At 38.2% G+C, this 22,597-nt stretch overlaps 1 protein-coding gene across 1 annotated transcript in view; it reads right to left on the bottom strand.

Annotated features, from left to right (window-relative positions):
- Nucleotides 1–20,875, bottom strand: part of CDC73 (cell division cycle 73) — a 130,862-nt gene extending 109,987 nt beyond the window's left edge. The window contains exons 1-6 of the mRNA XM_058533720.1: nt 20,395–20,875; nt 17,844–17,949; nt 14,965–15,034; nt 10,767–10,829; nt 10,631–10,683; nt 7,867–7,955 (exon numbers count right to left, since the gene is read on the bottom strand). Coding sequence (XP_058389703.1) covers nt 7,867–7,955; nt 10,631–10,683; nt 10,767–10,829; nt 14,965–15,034; nt 17,844–17,949; nt 20,395–20,525 — 512 coding nt within the window. The 5' untranslated portion in view covers nt 20,526–20,875. The remainder of the gene's footprint in view (nt 1–7,866; nt 7,956–10,630; nt 10,684–10,766; nt 10,830–14,964; nt 15,035–17,843; nt 17,950–20,394) is intronic.
- Between the last annotated feature and the right edge of the window lie 1,722 nt (nt 20,876–22,597).

The following is a 22,597-nucleotide window of genomic DNA, read 5'->3' as shown; positions in this document are numbered from 1 at the left end:
TACTGATTAGCACATGAGCAAGAGGAAACTAGAGCTGGGTACAGTATCATCCCAGAGGACCACAGAGAACAATGCCCAGTGCTCACACAGGGTGAAGAACAGCACCTCTTCCCACCAGCCAGAATGAAAGCCTCATATTCATGGGGCATTCAGCAGAGTACTCAGAATGGTCTCGCCTCAGCAATGGGTAGAGAAGAATTACCCTAACTAATTGTTCAAATAACAAGTCTTAAAATCAAGACCCAAAGGGAACAAACTATTTCCAAGTGATTTAACTATGTCCCAAAACAAAACTAAAGAAAATTTACAGAAATACAAAAATTTCTAGCACTCAACAAGGTAAAATGCAAAACGTCTAGTATCCAAAGATTACAAGGCACGTTAAAGGAGCAGGAAAATATGAGCCAGAATGAGAAGAAATCTAAACCAAAACCAAGTGCAAACTGACACAAATGTAGGATCAGCAAAGACATTAAAATAATTATTATAGCTCTACCTCATATGTTCAAGAAGCTGAGACATGGACTACATATTTAACCAACTTACAGAGATAATACACACAATGTTGGAGACTACAAACATATTGCAAATATAATTACAGAAGAAAATATTAGTGAACTATACAACTATAGTTACTATCCAAAATGAATAGAAAAAAATAGAAATAGATAGAAAAAAGAACCCAAAAAAAGAACAGAACATAAGTGAGCTGCTGGACAACTTCAAGCAGAGTTTGAGTAACTGGGGTTCAGAAACATGGAAACAGAAAAAAAAATATTTGAAGAAACAAAGCCAAAAATGTCCCAAATTCAATGAAAATTATGAACCCAAAAATTCCCTCAAGAAGTTCAATGAACCTCAAGCACAAGAACCATGACAAAAACTCCCCCAAGTCATGTGATAACTAAATGACTCAAAACCAGCAATAGAGAAAATTTTTAAAGTAGCCAGAGGAAAAAAGATACACTTCATAAAGAGGAACAAAAATAAGGATGACAGCAGACTTCTCATCAGAAACAATGCAATCGAGAAGTCAATGGTACATCTTTAAAATACTTAAAAAGATGTAACTTGGAATTCTATATCCAGTAAAAACTTCTTTCAAAAAAAAAAAAAGGCAAAATAAAGACTTTTTCAGAAATAAAAAGTTGAAAGAATTAATCACCAGCAGACCTGCACAATAAAATGTTAAAAGAAGTCTTTGGGGCAGAATGAACAAAACAATATGGATCTACACAAAGGAATGAAGAGCAACGGAAATGGTATCTGAAAATATATAAGCATGTTTTCTTATTATTTCAATTTCTTTAAAAGATAACTGTTCAAACAAGAATAAGAACAATGCATATTGGTGTTTACAACATAAGTATAAGTAAAACGTATGACAATAGTATCACGAAGGCCAAAAGGAGAATAGTATCACGAAGGCCAAAAGGAGAGAAGTGGAAGCATCCTATTGTAAGGTTCCTATACTATATATGAAGGGGTGTAACACTGAAAGGTAGACGGTGATGCTATAAACCAAGAATACTAAAAACCCTAAAGCAAACACAGAAATAAGTTATGACTAATAAGCCAACAAAGAGATAAAATGGTATTACAACAAATATTCATTTAATCCAAAAAAAGGAACAAAGAACAGAAGAGACAAATAGAAAATAGCAAAATGATCAATTAAAATTAACCATATCAATAATCACATTAAGTGTAAATCTAAACATAGAAGAAAAGCATTTAATCTATAAAGACATATAGGTGAAAAGTAAAAGGATGCCAGTTTTCACGATGAAAAGAGTTCTGGAGATGGTTGCACAACAATGTGAAAGTACTTAACACTATTAAACTGTACACTTAAAAATGGTTAAGATGGTAAATTTTATGTTCTGTATATTTTACAATTTTTTCAAAAAAGTAAAAGGATGAAAAAGATATACTATGCTAACATGAGCCAAAAGCTGGAAAAACGACCAGGTTAATATGAGAAAAAGTAGATTTTTTTTAAACAAAGAATATTGCCAGGGATAAAGGTCATTTCATAATGATAAAAAGATTCATTTATCAAGAGAACACCACAACCCTAAAGATTTACACCTAGTAAGAGAGCTTCAAAGTAGATAGAACAAAATCTGATAGAACTGCAAGGAAAAATAGACAAATCCAGTCAGAGATTTCAATAATCCCATCTCAATAATTAATAAAACAAGTAAGGCAGAATACAAGGGTACAGAAGACTTAACTGAGGATATCGACCAACTTGACCTCACTGACCTTCGTAAAACACTCCAAAATAACAGCAGAATACAGGCATACCTGGGAGATATTGTGGGTTGAGTTCCAGACCACCACAATAAAGCAAATATTGCAATAAAGCGAGTCACATGAGTTTTTTGGTTTCCCAGTGCATATAAAAGTTATGTTTACATTACATGGTAGTCTATTAGGTGTGCAATAGCATTATGTCTAAAAAAACAATCCACATACCTTAAATAAAAAACACTTTATTGCTAAAAAATGCTAATCATCATCTAAGCCTTCAGTGAGTCGTAATCTTTTTGTTAGTGGAGGGTCTTGTAAAAAAACAGTATCTGTGAAGCACAATAAAATGAGGTATGCCTGTACACATTCTTTCCAAGTGCACACAGAACATTTATCAAGACAGACCATATCTGGGGACAAAAAACAAGTCTCAATACATTTCAAAGGATTCAAGTCATACAAAGTATAACCACACTTTGGAATAAACTGGAAATCAATAACAGAAAGATCTATAGAAAATCCCCAAATCTTTAGAAATCAAATAACTCACGTGCAAACAATCCACAAGTCAAAGAAGAAATCACAAGGGAAATTAGCAAGTAATTTTGAAGTGAATGAAAATGAAAAAACATATTAAAATTATGAGATGCCACGAAAGCAGTATTTAGAGGGAAATCAATGACCTCAGCTTCCCCCATAAAAAACTATAGAGTGTATTAAACCCAGAGTAAGCGGAAGAAAGGAAATCATAATGATCAGAGCAGCAATCAAAGAATCAAAAAGGAGAAAAAAAAAGACTGAGAAAAACTCCAATCTGGGTCTTTAAGAAGATCAATAAAATTGATCAACTTTTTGGCCAGACTAATAGAGAAACTAACAGAGAAGACACAAATTACTAACAACAAGAATGAAAGAGGGGACATCAGTACAGATTCCAGACATAATAAAAAGATATTATGAACAACCTTATGCCAATAAATTTGACAATTTACATGAAATGGACAAATTCTTTCAAAGAAACACTCAAAACACAGAGAGAACCACAGCATTATGAGAGAGAATAGCCCTACAACTGTTAAAGAAATTGAATTTATAGTTTAAAACTTTAACTGAAAGAAATATATAAAAATAAATATAACCATAGCACAGATGGCTTCATTAGTAAATTCTCCCAAATGTTGGAAGAAATAATATCAATTCTAAACAAAGTCTTCCAGAATACTGAAGAGAAGGAAATACTTTCCAATGCATTCTGAGACCAGAATCATCTTGATATGAAACTAGACAAAGGCATAACAAGAAAACTATATACCTCATAAAACTATATAAACTTCTTTAAATCTAATTCAATAACATATAAAAAGGATAACATATCATGATTGTGATAGGCAGCTTCTGAAATGTCTATTAATGATATCTACCTCTTGGCATTCACACCCACAGGTAATCCCCTCGCTGTGGGTGTGTGCCAGCTGAACTTTGCTTCTAAGGAATAGAATACAGTCATGCGCCACATAATGACATTTCAGTCAACAACAGATTGAATATACAATGGTAGCCCCATTAAGATTAGTACCATATAGCCTAGGTGTATCGTTGGCTATACCATCTAGGTTTGTGTAAGTATGCTCTATGATGGTCACACAACAAAGTCGCCTAACAATACATCTCTCAGAATGTATTCCCATCGTTAAGTGATGGCTGACTGTACTGTACAAGTGATAGGGTGTCACTCTGAAAATCTGGCTATAGAAAACTGTAACTTCTATCTTGCTTGACCACTCTCTTGTCTTTTGCTTGCTCACTCTGATGAAGTAAGCTGCAATATTGTGAAATATCATATGGAGACACCAAATGCAACAAAGAATGAAGAGAGTCCTCTAGATAACATTTGAGGAACTGAAGTCTTAGTCTAACAACCTGCAAGGAACTAAATTCTGCCAACAACCATATGAGTGAGCTTGGAAGCAGATTCTTCCCCAAACAAGCCTACAGATGAGACCACAGTCCCGGCCAACACCTTAACTGCAGCACTGTGAGAGACCCCGAAGCAGAGAAGCCACCTACGTCATCCCAGGACTTCTGACCCGCAGAAACTGAGATAACAAACGTGTGCAGTTTAAGCCACTATGTTTTGGGTTAATTTGTTATGCAGCAAAATAGATAACTAATAAAATGACCACGTAGAATTTATCCATGGAATGCAAACATTCAAAAAATTAATTTAATTCACAATATTAACAAAAAAGAAAAACTATATGATCATTTCAGTTGAATCAGAAAAACCATTTGACATAGTCAACATTCTTTTCTGATAAAATCTCAGCAAAAAAAAAAAAAAAGGGTATTTCCTCAACCTGTTAAAGAGTTTCTACATAAAACCCTAAGTTAACATGCTTAATGGTGAAAGACTGCTTTCCCCTAAGATGAAGCACAAGACAAGAATGTCTAATCTCACTGCTTCTATTCAACACTGGATTAGCGAGTCCAGCCACATCCAGTTTGGAAAGAAAGAAGTAAAGACGTATTTTATGTGTAAGCAACACGATTGTCTATGTAGAAAAGCCAATGAAATCTACAAAAAAACGTTCAGGAACTAATCAATGAGTTGAGCATGATTGAAGGATATAAGATCCATACCCCAAAATCAACCGTATTTCTATACTAACAAACAAACAAGAATTGAGATTTTTTTAAAGCACTTAACAACAGCATCAAAAAGTATGAAATACTTATGAATAAATATGATAAAAATATGTATAAGACCTGTACACTGAAAATTACGAAATGTTGCTAAAAGAAACTAAAGAAGACCTAAATATCTCTCCATTGATAAATGGAGAAATATACCTTGTTCTAAGTCAGAAGACTCAATATTTTCAAGATGTCAATTCTCCCCAAATTGGTCTGCAGATTCAATGCAATCCCAATCAAAATCCCAGCAGGCTTTTTTGTAGAAATTGGCAAGTTAATTCCAAAACTCATATCAAAATGCAAAGAACCTAAAATAGCAAAAACATCCTTTGAAGAGAAGAATAGAGCTGGAAGGCTATCACTATCTGATTTCAAAACTTATTATGAAAAAAAGGAATTAAAATAGTGTGGTACTGGCAAAGAGACAGATCAATGGTACAGAATGGGTCCAGAAAGAGACCTACACATGACGGAACAACTGATTTTTCACACAAGTGCAAAGACAACTCACTGGAGACCAACAGTGCTGAAACAACCGGCTATCCACAGTCAAAACTGAACTTCAATCCCTATCTCATAAAAAAAAATGAATTTAGATTGATATCACATACCATATACAAAAAAGTAAGTGGAAGTAGATAACAGACTTAAATGTAAAACCTAAAACTATAAAACTTCTACAAGAAAATATAGGAGACAATCTTTGTTGACCTTGTTTAGGCAAAGATTTCTTCAATACAACATCAAAACACAATTCCCAAAAGAACACGTGATAAATTAAACTTCATAAAAATTAAAATATTCCACTCTTCAAAACGCAGCTGGGAGAATAAAAAGACAAGTCACAGACGGGGGGAAATGTCTGCAAACACATCTGAAAAAGGACTTGCATCCAGAACATACAACAAACTTTCAAAACTCAGTAATAAGAAAACAATCCACTAAAAAAATGGACAAAAATTTGAAGACACTGCACCAAAGATGATATAGGATGGCAAACAAGCACATGAAAAGATGCTTACAACATCATCAATCAGTGCAAGATAAAACCACGAGATACCACCTCCTATCTATTGGAACAGTGAAAACTAAACAGCCTGACCACATGAAGCATTGACAGGGATGTGAACAAACTAGAATTCTTTTTTTTGTTTAATTATTATTTTTTTTGTGAGGGAGATCAGCCCTGAGCTAACATCCGTGCTAATCCTCCTCTTTTTGCCGAGGAAGACCGGTTCTGAGCTAACATCTATGGCCAATCCTCCTCCTTTTTTTTCCCCTAAAGCCCCAGTAGACAGTTGTTATGTCGTAGTTGCACATCCTTCTAGTTGCTGTATGTGGGACACGGCCTCAGCATGGCCAGAGAAGCGGTGTGTTGTTGCGCGCCCGGGATCCGAACCCCGGGCCACCAGTAGCGGAGCGGTGTGCACTTAACCACTAAGCCACAGGGCCGGCCCAAACTAGAACTCTTACACACTGCTGGTACAAATGTAAAATGGGGGCCGGCCTGGTGGCTTAGTGGTTAAGTGCATGCACTCCGCTGCTGGCGGCCCTGGGTTCGGATCCCGGGCTCGCACCGACATACCGCCACTTCTCCGGCCATGCTGAGGCCGCGTCCCACATACAGGAACTAGAAGGATGTGCAACTGTGATATACAACTATCTACTGGGGCTTTAGGGGAAAAAATAAATAAATAAATAAAATTATTAAAAAAAAAAATGTAAAATGGTACAATCACTTTGAAAAACAGCTTGGCAATTTCTCAAAAAGTTAAATCTACAATACTGTCTGATCTAATCATTCTTCTCCTAGGTATTTACCCAAGAAAAATAAAAACACATGTCCATGTAAAAACTTGTACACAGTGTTTATAGCTTTAGTTGTAAGAGCCAAAAAACAAGTGAAATGTCTATCAACAGGTGACTGGGAAAACAAACCGTTACAGTCATACAATGGAAGAGTACTCCGTAATAAAAAGGAATGAACTACAGATACATCCAACAACACGGATGAATCTCAAAACAATTATGATAAGTGAAAGAAATCAGACCCCCAAAAAAGTACCTACTACATAATTGCATTTATATGTAACTCTAGAAAAAACAAACTAATCTATAGTGACAGCAGATCACTGGTTGCCTGGGGAGAGAAGAATATAAGGATGGAAGTGTGAAATTATAAAGGTACACAGGAAATTTATGGGGAGGACGTTACATTCATTATCTTGATTATAATGATGGTTTCACAGATGTATACACATGTGAAAATTTATCAACTTACTTTAAATATGTGCAGTTTATTGTGTGTCAATTAGCCTCAATAAAGCTTTTCAAAATCTGCATTGAATTTTTAAGTTTGGATAAAACTTCCAAAAGCAACCTATTGTGCCCAGAAAAAATTATGAAGTGATTCTAAATTATAGTAAAAATCAGGGGTCAACAAAATATGGCCACAGGCCAAATCTAGCCACGCCCATTCATTTATGAATGAAAGTAGTCCATGGCTGCTTTCCGTACTGCAAAAGAGTTGAATAGTGGCAAAAAAAAACACATGACCTGCAAAGCCAAAAATATTTAATACGTGGCACTTGATCGAAAAAGTTTCCTGACCTCTGCTATAAATCAACAAACGATTATGTGATAAATGAGTGGCTTAGATTACGGAGTAATTTTAAAAGGAAAGATCAATATGCTAATAAAATCAAGACAGTAGCTTTCCAAAAAGTATAATGAGCACAATGGCTTCCAATCACCCATCATAAAACATGCCCACACATCTTCTTTTGAAGTTAAGGCACTGAGGCATATCATGAACACAAGAGGCAAATGTAAATGTAGATAGCATATTAATATCGCCTTTTCCATATGCACTTACATACACCTGAACTGCCTACTTTCTACTAAAGAAATTCTTACCTGATCTGTTCAGTCTGTACAATCCCTTCTTTGTGACCCTCCAAGCGAGCAGCCAATCTCTCTTTATCAAGTCGCACACACTCTTCATCCTGAAAATAATCACTAGCTAGTGAATATTTATTTTTTATATTTATTAATTTTTACTTAACTTTAGAATGAAAGCAACACCACACATAACTGTTCCTTACATAAATTCCCACCTATAAAGCTCTAGGCATCATTCGCCTTAGGTCAGTTTTAAGATTACTTTTAGTTACATAAAGACAACAATAAAAAATATATGTTGGATCACGTAAGAGTAGAATTAACTAAAAGCTTACCAAAAAACTTTAGTTAACTTTATTCTATGATTAAGTGTTCTTCCCATAATTTGTCATGGCTATCTTTATTCAGAAAGACATCATACAACAAATAAATTCCTTCTCTTCAGGAAAGTTTATAAGTAAATTTTCTGAAAAGCCTTCACCAAAAATTTCATTTTGGATCTAGATGTTTTTTCATCTGTTGCCCCAGGTCCTGAATCCATCAGCACAGATCAAAACACTAGAAGTGAAACTTTAATTGTTTTGAAAGCATGTTCCTCAGAACATTACAAGTTTCCTACAAAGTGCCCAATGGGACACTTCTTGTCTGAATTCAACCTTGGTAGCTCAGCTTTATCTAATTTGCAGATTAGAATTTCAGGTAAAATTTAGTCTGAAAAGTATTGTATCACTTAAAAATCAAACTTAGTAACTCTGACCTAGTTCAATGCCCACATTCAACAAATGAGAAAACTGAGGATCAGAGTCAGTGTCTGTGGATAATGGAATATGAAATTGTATAAAAAGCATCAATATATTCAAGGTATCTAAAAAGATGCTGTGCTCCAATTCGTGCTCTAATATTAATCTATCACGTAAAATTCTTAGACATATTGCTGACATGAATGCAAAGATAATATTTTAGCAAATGCATTAAATTTTTGCCATTTGTAATACAAGTATAACACATTTTACTCAAGTTCCTTAGGAGACTGCTGGTTTTAAAGACAACTGCAGTCTAGATCTTAATCAGATCAGAACCCTTGCCCTCAAGGTTTCCCTCTCCCAGCATAGTGCCTTGAAGGATCTCAATGTATATCTGCTGCACTGAAAAGTGTTTATGTAATACAGCTGTTTACGTAACTCAGTTTAACTCTATAAATGCTCTGGAATGTATTTTATTATGCTATTTCCTGCTGATTTTTCAAGTTACTGAAATCCTAGTAAATTAGCATTTCTGACATGTTCAATTTTTTTCAAATAATTAAACTGTGAATTTTGGGTTTTTCTAAATAAATAGTATCCTTAAATATCGTTTTGCTCATACTGGGTCACGACTTCCTTTCATACAAAGAGAGTTGGGGAAAACTTCAGTTTATTGCCACAAAATTCTGTACCCATTATAGTGGAATGGCAAGAAGCCAGACTGCCTGGGCTCTCCTCCTGGTTCTGTGAACTTCAGCAAGTCACTCATTCTGTCTAGGCCGGTTTGCTCATAGATGACATGCCGAGTACTGCCAACTTCATGAGGTCATAAGGATCACATGAGTCAATACACACAAAGTACAGAGAACATCACCTAGCATTATACCATTATTCACATTACCTAAAAAAACCCAGGCCCATGTCTCAGGGTATGCTTAATTAAATTACATTATTTTAGCATCAACAGTTGTCAATGATTCTACTGTGCGAACTTACCCACCATCCCCTTCCTTTTAACAGTTACCTTTCTTGTCCTTAATCATGGATGCTTTGCTATCTATGTAGCAGGCAAAATGTACCCCTATTTGATTTTTATACAAGTGTGAAATGAAAAGATTTAGGGGAATGTTAACACTAGTGACGACTACAAATGTTATTCCTATATCATTAATTGACACCTGACCAGTTTAGTCATTTCTCAGATTTTAAGTGTACCTCTAGAGCATAATCTTCCATTTTCAGGGGGTTTTATATGTAACAGATCTGGGGCTTGTTACAAATTTAAATAAATAGTATCATAATCATACAATTAAAATTCCTAAGGTTTAACTGTCTTAGGCAGTACATCAACTGATGGACACATTTTCTTTCCAAAAGTAACTGCATTTCTTATGTGGCTTCTATTTCACGTGAACTATCCTTACTTCCCAATATTAATATCCCACTTACTGGCTACAAAATGCTACAAAAAATAAGTAGACTGATATGTCAATATTTTAAGAAATAACTGTAATAAGCACTTCACCTTCACAGCTCTTAAGAGCGAAGCAAATTCCCATACCATCTTACTCCAGGGGTAGGCAAAGTACAAGCGAAAGGCCACGCCTGGCCCACCATCTGTGTTGCACAGTTTTATTGGAGTACAGCCTCACCTGTTCACTTGTGTACTGTCTATGCCCGCTTTCACACCACAGTAGCACAGTGGAGTAGCTGGAGAGACACTAAATGGCCCAAAAAGCCCAAACTATGCACTATCTGGCCCTTTATAAAAGGTTTCTGACCCCTGATCTAATCCAACACTTTCATCAATACGGACATAAAGGCAGAGAAAATGCAGCGACACGTCCATCACAAAGCTCGTATGGGAGAGATCTTAAACTATAGCTCAAGCTACTTACTAATCAACTGCTCATTCCACCACCACAATTTTTCCAGAAAAAAACCTACTAGGACTACCACGAGCAAAGAATTCTTACTGCTACACAAGTCCAATTTCCGTAAGAATACGAGTCCCCTTTAAAATAAAGTTCCATTACCTCAATTCGTGGTTTCTTTGCTTCTGCTAAAACCTCATCTGCAGCTCGTTTGACTGAAAGCAAAAAAGAAGTAAATAAATGTATAGTTTTGGGATAGGTTTTTGAAAGTTCAATGTAACCATGTGACAAGACATACCTTGAGTAGATCGCTGAAGACCTATTTCTAGAGGGGCACTTCTGTCTATACTTGCCGATGTTGCTGAAGATTTAAAAAGATTTATGTGAGAAGATCAACATTTGAACACATATATTGGATATGATTAGAAGTGAAATGCTTAAGATTTGTTATATTTCTTATTTTATATACGGTGACTTCCCTAAGTAAAAAATAACTTTTAAAAGTAGCTTTGTTAAAGCATTTTGTTATAAAAGATTAATCTGTATTAGAAAGTCTGTAAGAGGACAAACTATTTTTAACAATTTAACTTACAAATATTGAAATAATCTGTAATCAACTCGTCACTTCAAAGAACACAATCCAATATCACAACACATGCACATAAAAGTGGATCTAAACACAAATACATAAACATATGTATATGAGGGAAAAGTTTTTTTTTAAGTTAGCAGTCACTTTAAAAATGCAATTTTTATTTACAATTCAATATTTTATTTAAATTACCATTTAAATTTTATTTACAAAAATGCAATTGTTAACCACAATTGGTAAAAAAAATTTAAATTATTTTTTAAATTAAAATCATTTAATTTTTGAACGGTTCAAAATAATGAAATGATAAAAGGGGTGTACCTATTCCCATCCCCCTATTTACCACCACCCAAGGTAACTACTGTTAGTCTTTTACATATCTTTCTAGAGTTTCCTTCTGTAAATACAAGAAATAAAAAATTACACTTTTATTTTCCCCCTTTTTGTTCCATAAAAGATAGCATACTCTATAACTGTTCTGAACCTTCCTATTTTTTTTTAATGTTACCACTATTATCTCCAACATCCTTCCATATCAGTAGGTGGAGCACTTTTTAACTCTTTTTTTCATAGCTACATAGTATTCTATTGTACGGATTAATAACAATTTAAGTAGTTCCCTATAGATGGGCAGTTCAATTCAGTCTTTTGCCACTACAAACAATGGCACAATGAATAACTTTACATACATACTGCTTCATACATTTCCAAATATACCACTAGGACAAAGACCCAGATACAGGATTTCTATGTCCAATTTGTGATGACAGGTTACTGCCAAATTTCTTCAGTGGAGGTTATATCAATTGACACCACAACCAACAGTATATCAGAATATGCGTTTCCTCACAGCCTCAGCAGAGTGTGTTATCAAACTTCTAGTTTTTTATCTATCCGGTAAAAAAAAATTGCTATCTCTATAGTTTAAATTTGCAATTCTCTCCTTATAAATGAAATTAAGCATTTTTCCTATGATTTATCCCTTTTTCTGTGAATTATATGACCATAATTCACTGGGTTCTTGGTCTTTTATGTATATATTTCTAGGACCACTTCATATTATTAGTGAGACTGGCCCTTTTACTACGATATGAGTTGAAAATCTTTTCCCAGCTTGTTATGTATTTTTTAATATATAATGCAGAACTTTCTTAATTTTAACAACGTATTAGTTGAATAATCCCACCTTTGATTTGACATGTCTCGTTAATCATGTTAAATTCACATAATTTAACATCTAATCGATAAAAAAGTTGTTCCAGCAGTTTATCCATTCACTTTTATTATACTGTTAAGGCTTTAAGCTCTAAACTCTAGAATGGCTAGTATTTTCTCATTGCTCTTCTCCAAATTTTTATGACACTTACTTTTTACCAAATGAATTTGAGAATCATCTTGTCTAGTTCCACCCTTCCTTCAAGAAAAACTGTAAAGATTTTTATTGGGATCATGTTAAATGTATAAATTATGTTAAGAACTGACATCTTTAAGCTGTTATGTCTTCCTGTCTAAAAACATGGAATATCTTAAGATTTGCTCAACTTTTTCATTAAATCATTAAATTACCAAGTTTTTAAAAATTAGCAAAGCAATATATTTGTTGACAATTTATTTGTCCTATAGAAAGTACAGGAAATGACATGGATGGATGAATGGCAACTCTTTTCTGGATTCCAAACAGAAAAACCATTTGCTCTAAAGTACTCCCTTCCAAACTAGTGTAATTATCAGGCTCATCTGAGATACTTATTAAAAACAAAGACTCCTACACTCTATACTAGATCTTCTGAAGCAAAAAAAAAATCTGTTTTTAACAAGTGTACCACTGCCTATCCTCCTCACTTCCATCCTCTTCACAGCAGAACTAGGACCCTCCTCAACCCTCCCCCAGTTTCGAACCCCTTGTTTATCAGTCTACCCTGCACGACGGAGACATTCTCAGGACAGGGATTCTGCATTTGATACAGCACCCAGCACAATGCCTTTAAGAATGAGCACTCAGTAAGTGCCTGCTGCATGCTCAATGAGGACAGTACAGGAAGATGAACTCCTGACGACGGTCCTTCCGTTATGCATGAGACTCTGGGCAAATCAATCTTACTGTGGAGCAGAATAGTGACAACACCTCTATTGATTACTTAAAGGTAGTAAACTCCACCTCAGGGAAGGTAAGACCAAACAGCTCCATTACATCAATTTATTCGTATTTTGTAAGACAGCAAATTAATAACTATCCATTTATTCAAGTTAGCACCTACTGTCAACCACTGCTCTAATTGCTGGGTTTTTAACAACTGTCTGCCCCCTTAGACTTTACCCTCTAGTGGGGGAGACAGACAATACATAAGCAAACAAACAAATATGTAATATCAGGTCAATGCAAGGGTCTTGACGAAAAATAAATTAGGATGGTACTACATACAGACAAGAGTATAGGAAAAGCAACGCTATTTTATATTTTAGAGTGGTCACATAAGCTCTCTCTGACAGAACAATATCTGAGCACAGGCCTGAATGAGGTGATAAGAAGTGACCTTGTGACAATGCAGAGAAACAGAAATGAACACAGAGGGAACAGCAAGTGCAAAGGCTCTAAGGGTTAGAACAGTTAAAAGAACCAGGAAGACTGAACTGTTGGGAGCAAAGGAAGACTGGCAGAAGATGAGGTCACAGAGATTTGGGCAGAAGCAAGATCAGGCAGGTCAGGACAAGGAGTATGGGCTTTATTCTAAGTGTGATGGGAAGTCACAGGATGCCTTGAGCAGGTGATAACACGATCAAGTTTACATGCTTTTTCAAAACCAGGTCACTCTAACTGGTAGGCGGAGACTACACTGTAGAAAACAAAGAGTGGGGACCTGTGGGAGGGGTATGCAACAGTCTAAAGAGGAAGGATGGAATATGGTGGGAGCAGAAGGGTAAGAAGTTATAGTTTTAAAGGTAAAGAAAAGGACTTGCTGATGGAATGGATGTGAGATGTGAAAGAAGAGAAACCAAGGTTTCTCCAGGGTTTTTGGCCTAAGCAACTACATGAATGGGATACCATTTACTGAGATGGGAGAACCAACTTGCTGTTTTACTTTTGTTTGCAGGGAGAAGGAAAAGAGGAAACCAGCATTCTATTTTGGATATGTTAAATTTCAGTTGCCTATTAAATATCCAAGGGAATATGCTGACAGGGAATTTATAAATCTGGAGCTCAGGAACAGGCCAGTGTTGGAGACAAGGAAGTAAGCATAATAAAATGAGAAATGGACAATGAGTAGAAAGAGAACCAAGAGTCTGGTGCTCCAAATGCCAGGCGAAGAAGGCTTTCCCAAACAGAGTAGCCAACAGCACCAAATGCTGTTGAGAGGTCAAGCAAGCTGTGGATAAGAGAGACCAAAGGATCTGGCAACCCTTAAGTCAGTGTTGGCCTTACAAGTGTAACTTCAGAGGGAGGGTGAGGAAGAAAGCCAGACTGGGGTGGATTCAAGAGAGAATCAGAGGTAAAGAAGAGGAAGCAGTGATATCACAACTCTTGCCAAGAATTTTGCAATAAAAAGACGACGATAAATGGAGCAGCAGACAGTAGGAATGTGGGGTCAAAAAATTTGGTTTAACCGGGAGATCTTACTGTATGTATTACAAAGGGAACGATGCAGAAGAAAGGAGAAAACTGAACATGTGAGAGAGAGTCTTTGAGGGTGTGAAAGGAGATGGGATGCATACACAAGGAAGGGGCGACTGGCCTCAAGAGCAAAGACTGCATTCACCACCACAGGAAAGGAAGCATACAAACACAGCGGCAAGTAGGTCCACTTTTTAGTGGGACTACAAATTCTCTTCCCATTGCTTCTTATTTCTTAGGGGGGAAAAAAATAAACGTCTATTTAAGAGTGAGAGCAATTTAAAAATTACTCACATGCTTCACCATTGAGATATCCAAGTAGATCTTTTCGGTCAGGTCTTCTAACCACAGGAATATTTTCAGTCTGAAATCAAAATTTTAAATTAGATATCAAATCAATAACAATTGTAAGAAACTTGGTAAAGATAAACATCATGTAATGTCTCAATTGTATTCCCATGTATCTTGATAACATTTATTTAGAATCATATTTTTAGAAAATGACTAGGCTAAAAGAACCTAATAAAAATCTTGAAAAATTTTAAGCATATTAATTTTTTGTAACTTTACTCTTGAAATTCCAGTAAGATATATAAAAGATAATCATTAGAAATGCAACAGTGACACTATCCCTCTTCAAACTATCAATCCCAGTCTTTTTTTGTTCCCTTGGCCTACTCTAAGTATTTATTTCCTAATTTTACTCATGACGGTTGGCATAGTTGGGGCAAATATCTTTTTAGTCCCACTGCTTGCTCATTTTATGCAGTGTTTCCAAAGTGCTTTCTTTTCTCTCACACAAACCAGATCTTCCCAAAATATTCTACTTCAACTCTTTCAAATAAACTAACAGACACTAAAACTAAATTTTCATAATTAACAATAGGCATATGTTGTTTAGGTATGGGAAAAAAGGAGATGATACAGGAATGTGTTAATGGTGGTTACTTTCTACCTTACATATTTCTTTTTTATCCTTGAGGGTGTATAAATTCTGTAAGCAGAGAAAAAAAGATTAAAAATTAAACCTGGAGGGCCGGCCCCGTGGCTTAGCAGTTAAGTGCCCACGCTCCGCTACTGGCGGGCCGGGTTCAGATCCCGGGCGCGCACCGACGCACCGCTTGTCCGGCCATGCTGAGGCCGCATCCCACATAGAGCAACTAGCAGGATGTGCAACTATGACATACAACTATCTACTGGGGCTTTGGGGGGAAAAAAAAGGAGAAGGATTGGCAATAGATGTTAGCTCAGAGCTGGTCTTCCTCAGCAAAAAGAGGAAGATTAGCATGGATGTTAGCTCAGGGCTGATCTTCCTCACCAAAAAAAAAAAAAAAAAAAAAAATTAAACCTGGAAAATGTATCTATTTTGGTAAAATGGATAATTTTCTTTTAATCTTCTACATAAGCTATTTGTAAAGATGTGTGCAAAACAAATAAAACTACATATTTAAGCACCAAGTCATCTGCCGGCCATGAATTCAATGAATCTTGTAATTACCACAATTTTCTATATCATTTTTATAATGTAAACAAACAACAGAGTAGGGGAAAAACTGGTGGCTACAGGATTATATAGTCAAAATCCTTGTCACTTTATACAAGCAACAATGAACTAACAAGAACCTGTACTATCTCTAATTATCTTATATTGAGTACTGATTACATTTCACTGCACCAAACATTCTGCACACACTCCTCAGTGATAGAGATGAACTATATTTAATCACTTAAAATTATTCTTTTTTTTTAAGAGTAGGCTAAATTTTAATTTTTGCTTACAAGTATACACATTTAAGAGCCCACAGGCTTTTTGTGCTTGTTTTTAAAAACTAGTCTACATCATATATAATATCATATATAGTTAAAAGATTTGAATTAATTTTCTTTAAATTACTGTTTCTAAGTCTGACAACATTCATCATCATTTGGTCACTAATGAATTATGTACACATTACAGCCAAGTGAAAAAGATCTAAGTCTACTCACACTAAAATAGGAGCTATGGGTCAGGAAAACTTATTTCAGAAATGGTCTGCTCACAACAAAGGGCAAATAACAAAAAGCAGTTGGGAGAAAAAGTTGGTAGAACCCTAGAATTCTGCCCTTTCAATCTGTCAAGTATTTAAGAAAAACAAGAGTTCAATCTTACGTGACGAAGGGTCCTAAGGCCCACAGTAACAGTCACAGCTACCAGCCACGTGCTATGACCATTCCCTCAGAACAGAATCTCTACATGGAAACCAAGTATCGGCATCATCTTTACCACCCCAAAGTGAATGGATATATCCAACAAAACACTCGAACTACTGCCCAATTCAGTTTTCAAACGTCTAATATGAGTTACAGCTTTAAGAGAGAGATGCTGCTATTTTATCCCACTATTTCCCATGTCCCAAGTAGTTTCATCCTAGGTATTGTTTTTTCAATATGTATTTGACACTAAATATGTATTTCTTGTTCAGAAATGCAGTGTTCAAAAACTGAGATGCACAAAGCAGGCAAAATTGAAAACAAATGAATTTATCAATAAACTATGAAAGAAGTTTATTAAATTGATTAAAAATTAATTTTAAAAAGTTGTCTGTTGGGGCCGGCACTGTGGCGTAGCAGTTAAGTGTGTGCGCTCTGCTACGGCGGCCCGGGGTTTGGATCTGGGGGCGCACCAAGGCACCGCTTGTCAAGCCATGCTGTGGCGGTGTCCCATATAAAGTGGAGGAAGGTGGGCATGGATGTTAGCTCAGGGCCAGTCTTCCTCAGCAAAAAGAGGAGAACTGGCAACGGATGTTAGCTCAGGGCTCATCTTCCTCACAAAAAAAAAAAAAAAAAAGTTGTCTGTTAGTCTTGATTCTTTTTGATGCCAAAAAAGAAAGTTTTCTTGACATTAAACTGGAGTTCTGAATACCAGGATCCTTCCACAGGCTCACAAATTTTTTAAAACATCCCCAGAAATGTCCTTAAAACTTCTGTTCTTGTAAACATTACCCAGATTTTACATGAAAAAGTCACAGATTAAAAAATCTGCATAAGTCACAGTGATCTAATTTCGACCCTCCAGGAGACTTCCATACAGACAAACCTTTCATTCTTTGTATTGGAAACCCAAGAGGGAAGTTCTCCATGCCAAATGATACCATCAATTAAATCAAAACAGTTTTAAAATGAATTCTACTTACGGCTGCACGTCGGACATAAACAGGATGAGAAAGGTGCACATTATTAAGTAGAAACAAGATAGAATCCAATGTGTAGTACTCTCTGGGTTGGCCTTCCTTTCCAGTCCTGAAATAATTAAGACAAGATTTTTACTCACAATTCTAATTCAACTTGTGGGGCTTAATTTTATGTATTAGTTGATCTATAGTCACTTTGCTATCCAAAAATGGATTTAACACGGCTAACAAAAACAAAGTGTGAAATCTAGTAAGTGGAACTGTCATTAGGGCAAAAGGAACACAAAGGCAGACAATAACCAGAGCAAGACTTAGGGAAAGCACACCATATTCATACTCTGAGGTACTACACACCTTTTAGAACTTGGCCCAAATTAGGTTCTGGGCTTTGTCAACAGAGAGAAAACCTAATCAGTTACAGACTGGAGAGGATCCATAAGAGAAAACAATCAAACTGATGAGGAGAAGCACTGCTACTACTGCTACTAAACTTACAAGAAATGTATCCTGTCTCCTAAGTAAGACACTGCTGAACAACATCCCTAACAACATTCTTACAGTAAACACAACCAATTCACAGGTGTAATTCTTATGACATGCTTCATTAAATTAAATTAAATTAAACCAATGATATAAAACCAAAATGAATTCTACCTGTGATAAAACAATGTAGTCTCAGGGTGCAAGCTCTTTAACACAAGCACAACAAATGTTAGCGTCCAATCCCACCCCGCCTACTACATTCTCCCCATCTACAAATGTCAATGTATTACTTGAATTCATCTGAATACGGCCCAGTATAATCAGCCCCAAACCTACTTTTCTAGCCTCTATTTCCACTTTTCCTCTAGATCAACATATTTCAAATCACACATCACTACCAATTATTGTACTCTGAAATCTAACATATGGGTAACAACCAGGGTTTTTTCATGATATAGAAAAACAAAATAATAGACTGCCTTGCATGCAATAAGGGTAAGTACTGTTTAAAGTAACAAATGTGTACACAGTTACACGTGCACACAGAGATGAATGGTAAATGAAAATGTATTTGTTGCTGTGATTCACTGTTGTAAAAGTTTGAAATCTACTATTCTAAGCATTCCTTTTTCACTCCTGGCTTCACTGAATTGCTGTCAAAACATTTCCTTTCCAGCTCTCATGCCTTTAAAAGCACTCAGTTCCCCGGTCCTGGAAGATCTAACCCACCATTTCACCCTCAGAATTCCTACCCATTCTTTAAAGCTTATTCATTTGTTCATTCATTTATTCAAGAAAAATCTGCAGCATCTCTACATGCCAAACACTTCTATGAAACCTTACCTCATATCCAAGCTAGAAGTGACTGCTCTTTTCTTAAGAGCTGTTAAGAGCTGGACTGCAATTCATATCAAGTTAGGTTTTATCTCCTCTATTCTGATTAAGTTAACCTCCTCTGAGTAAGGGATCAGAGTACTAAGAAACAATTTTTTCTATTTCTCAGATTGAGCTGCCCTACACCCTGAGTACTCCTTAACCACTTTTTAAAGAAAAAAAACACACACACACACAGTTAAAACTCCAATCAAATATAATTCTGCTTTGCAAATTCTTTTAGAAGGACAAAACACAGGAAACTCAGAATGATGTCATTTCATCAACATTTCATAAAGCTAATTAAACCATAACCCCTCCAGGCCAAAAAACAAAAACTAAAAACCAACCAACAAACTAAATCTCCCCTAGCTTTTCACCAACTCTTCATAAAGCCCACTGCTCCCATTCAATCAAACAAAATGGGTATGGAAGTTCTGGTTCAAGGTCCTAATTACTCCCAGAAAAAAACATCAACGGAAAGAAACATCACTGAAAAGACCCGCAAACGATGATCAACCAGGCCTCTCTCTAGACGTTTTCCTTAAAGACAAATTCAGAAAGCCCCACGTGGATCAACGTTCCAAAACACTTCTCTTCAAAACATTTCCCCAAATCGCATACCACGCTCTGTAAAGCCCACTGCCCTTCACAGTAACTTGCTCCCTGCGGACACTCCTGCCTTCGCCTCGAGCACAGATTCGGGTGACTCGCCCTAAGTGACCAGACCCCTCTCCCGTCCTAACTTCACCGAGTCGGTTCCCTTCTCTCTTCGGGAGCGAATCACGAAAGGAGAGGAGAGACAGACCGGGAGCCGCAAGGGCCAGCAGAGAGAGTTACAACACACGCAGCCTCGGGCAGAGAGGAAAGACTGAAGCACAGGGAGAGGCGCGGGGGGCGGGACGGGCGCTCCTTCGCGCACCTTCACCCGCCGGGGGAGACGATCCGGGAAAGGCACCCACTGCCCCGCTGCCCTCCCTGCGGCGTCCCCAGGACCTAAAACATGGAGCACTCCGGACGCCGCCCGCCGGGCCCTCCTCACCTGCCAGTCTAACTTCTGCTCCAGAGAAGAACTTCCACCCAGAGCACCCGTTTTTCCCCGTCCCCACGGGAAACGGGGGGAGGGGCTGGGAAACAGGTCGCCCGGGGCGCCCCGCTCCGCCCTGCCGCCCCCCGGCCACCGCCCGGCCGGACTCACCCCCAGACCACATAGTTGGTCTTCACGTTCTTGGGCCAGGAGAACTCGCCGAAGATGACTTCGTCTCCCTTCACCACGATCTCCTTCTTCTGGATGTTGTACTGTCGCAGGACGCTCAGCACGTCCGCCATCTTCCCCCCCCGCGCCGCCGCCGCCGGCCCCGGGCGCCGCCGCCGCCGCGCCGGCCTCCCTCGTCCCGCGCCGCCGCGCCCTCTCCCTCCGCCGCCGCCGCCGCCGCCGCGAGCACCAGCCGCCGCGCCAGCAGCCGCCCTCGTCTACGCCAGCAGCCGCGGCCGCAACCACCCAGGCCGCCGAGGACCCCGCGCTGACGGCGAGGCCCCGCCGCCGGCTGCCCGCGGAGAACGCCTGACTGCGCGCCGCCAGCGCCGCCCGGCCGCCGCCAGGGGGAGCCGCGAGCGCCCCGGAACACGCCCCGCCCAGCCCGCACTCGGTACGGGGCCGACTCCCGGCGCGGAGCTCGGAGCGCGGAGACACGGCGCCCACGGGCGGCGCACGTACGGGAGCACTGCCGGGCGCACGCGCGCCGGGCGCGCACCTCCTGCCCCGCGGCGCGCATGCGGCGGGCGACAGGTGCGCGCGCACCTGCACGGAAGGCCAGTGCGTCTGTTCCTAGAGTGCGCGCTGGGGGCTCCAGGACGCGCCTTGAGGGCGGCCCGGGGCTCTCGCGTCCCAGCTTGGGCCAGGGTGGAGTTTGGCAAAAGATGTGCAGCACACTGAGATTCCCTTCCCATCTGGATCGGACCCAAGCCTAGCAAATGGCCTCCAGGTCTTAGCGAGCCGATTAAGCCCCTCTAGAAGGGGGAGGTTTGGGGGGAAGGTTTGGTTTGGAGGTTTTTTGTTTTTGGTGGATTCACATAGTGGAAAAGACAGAGTCCAGCGGAGGTCAGTCTAGGGCACCGAGATTTGTTAGCGGCTGTTTGACCTCCGTCAAGTTACATACCTTCTCACAGCATCAGTTGGTTAATGGAGAAAATGGAGTTAGGATGAGAGTAAGTTGAAAGAGTCTAGCAAATCATCCAAGTATCATAAATGATGGCTCTGCCCGTTCAATTCTTTAGATGATGACTTTTTCCATTCTGGCCCGTTCTCCTCCCTGCCAGCTGCAAAAAGGACTACATTTAAATGGCTCTCTTCCAGGATGCTGATGGGAAAGTTAGAGAACACAGCCCAAAATGTCCAAATTAGAATTTGGATTGGATTTGGATTACTTGATTTTTTACTGGCACTCAGAAGACTCGAGGGGGTCCTTGCTGTGCTGGAAACAAAATAAATTCAATATTCTGTGGCCTGTATACTTTAAATCAAACATATCCCGTGGGACCCATACTTTTTTTTATTCCTTTTACTGTAGCAGAAAAGAAAAAAAGGCAACTTGTGATTGACATAACTGAATTCCTTGACGTGCTTTGAAAGGAATCAAATTGTGGTTATGTGCGCTACAGATATAGGGATATAGATATCGAAGTGTGGTTCATATTCTATACTATCTATAGCCATTTTGCAACTGAATTTGAGAAATTTTGTCTATTCTGCAAATGTTCCCATCCCTATAGTATTTTCCTGAACTTCACCCCAAATGCACATACTATAAACAACTTACTACTTTCTTATCTACTCCCCACACTGTCTACTCTATTCATACTTGCATCAGAGCACCCAATATTATCTGACTGCCCTTATTAGTTTACTTGCCTGCCTCCTCCTACAAAACTAAAGAGCAGTAGACTTGTGTCACCATATCCTAGTGTCTAGCACATTATTCAGCACATTACTGGCTCTTAGAAAATGTTAAATTAATAAATAGATAGATGAGTTCAACAAAGTCAGGGTCTTATGATAGATTAGAAGAGTCAACTATAGTTCCCTCAAATGATACTTGTTTCAGAGACAAACAATGACTGTCTTAGTCCATTCAGGCTGCTATAAGAGAATACCATAGACTGGGTGACTTATAAACAACGGAAATTTATTTCTTATAGTTCTGGAGGTTGGAAAGTCCAAGATCACGGTGCCAGCAGATTCTGTCTGGTGAGAGCCCTCTTCCTGGTTCATACACCTTGATCTTCACATTGCATCCTCACATGGTAGAGAAAAGAGAGGAGTTCTCTGGGGTCTTTTTTATAAGGTCCTAATCACCTCCCAAAGGCCTTACTCCTGATACCATCACCTTGCGGTGAGGACT

The sequence above is a fragment of the Diceros bicornis genome, chromosome 38 (genome assembly GCF_020826845.1).
Source record: "Diceros bicornis minor isolate mBicDic1 chromosome 38, mDicBic1.mat.cur, whole genome shotgun sequence".
NCBI lineage: Eukaryota > Metazoa > Chordata > Mammalia > Perissodactyla > Rhinocerotidae > Diceros > Diceros bicornis.
This window is presented reverse-complemented; position numbering and strand designations above follow the sequence as displayed.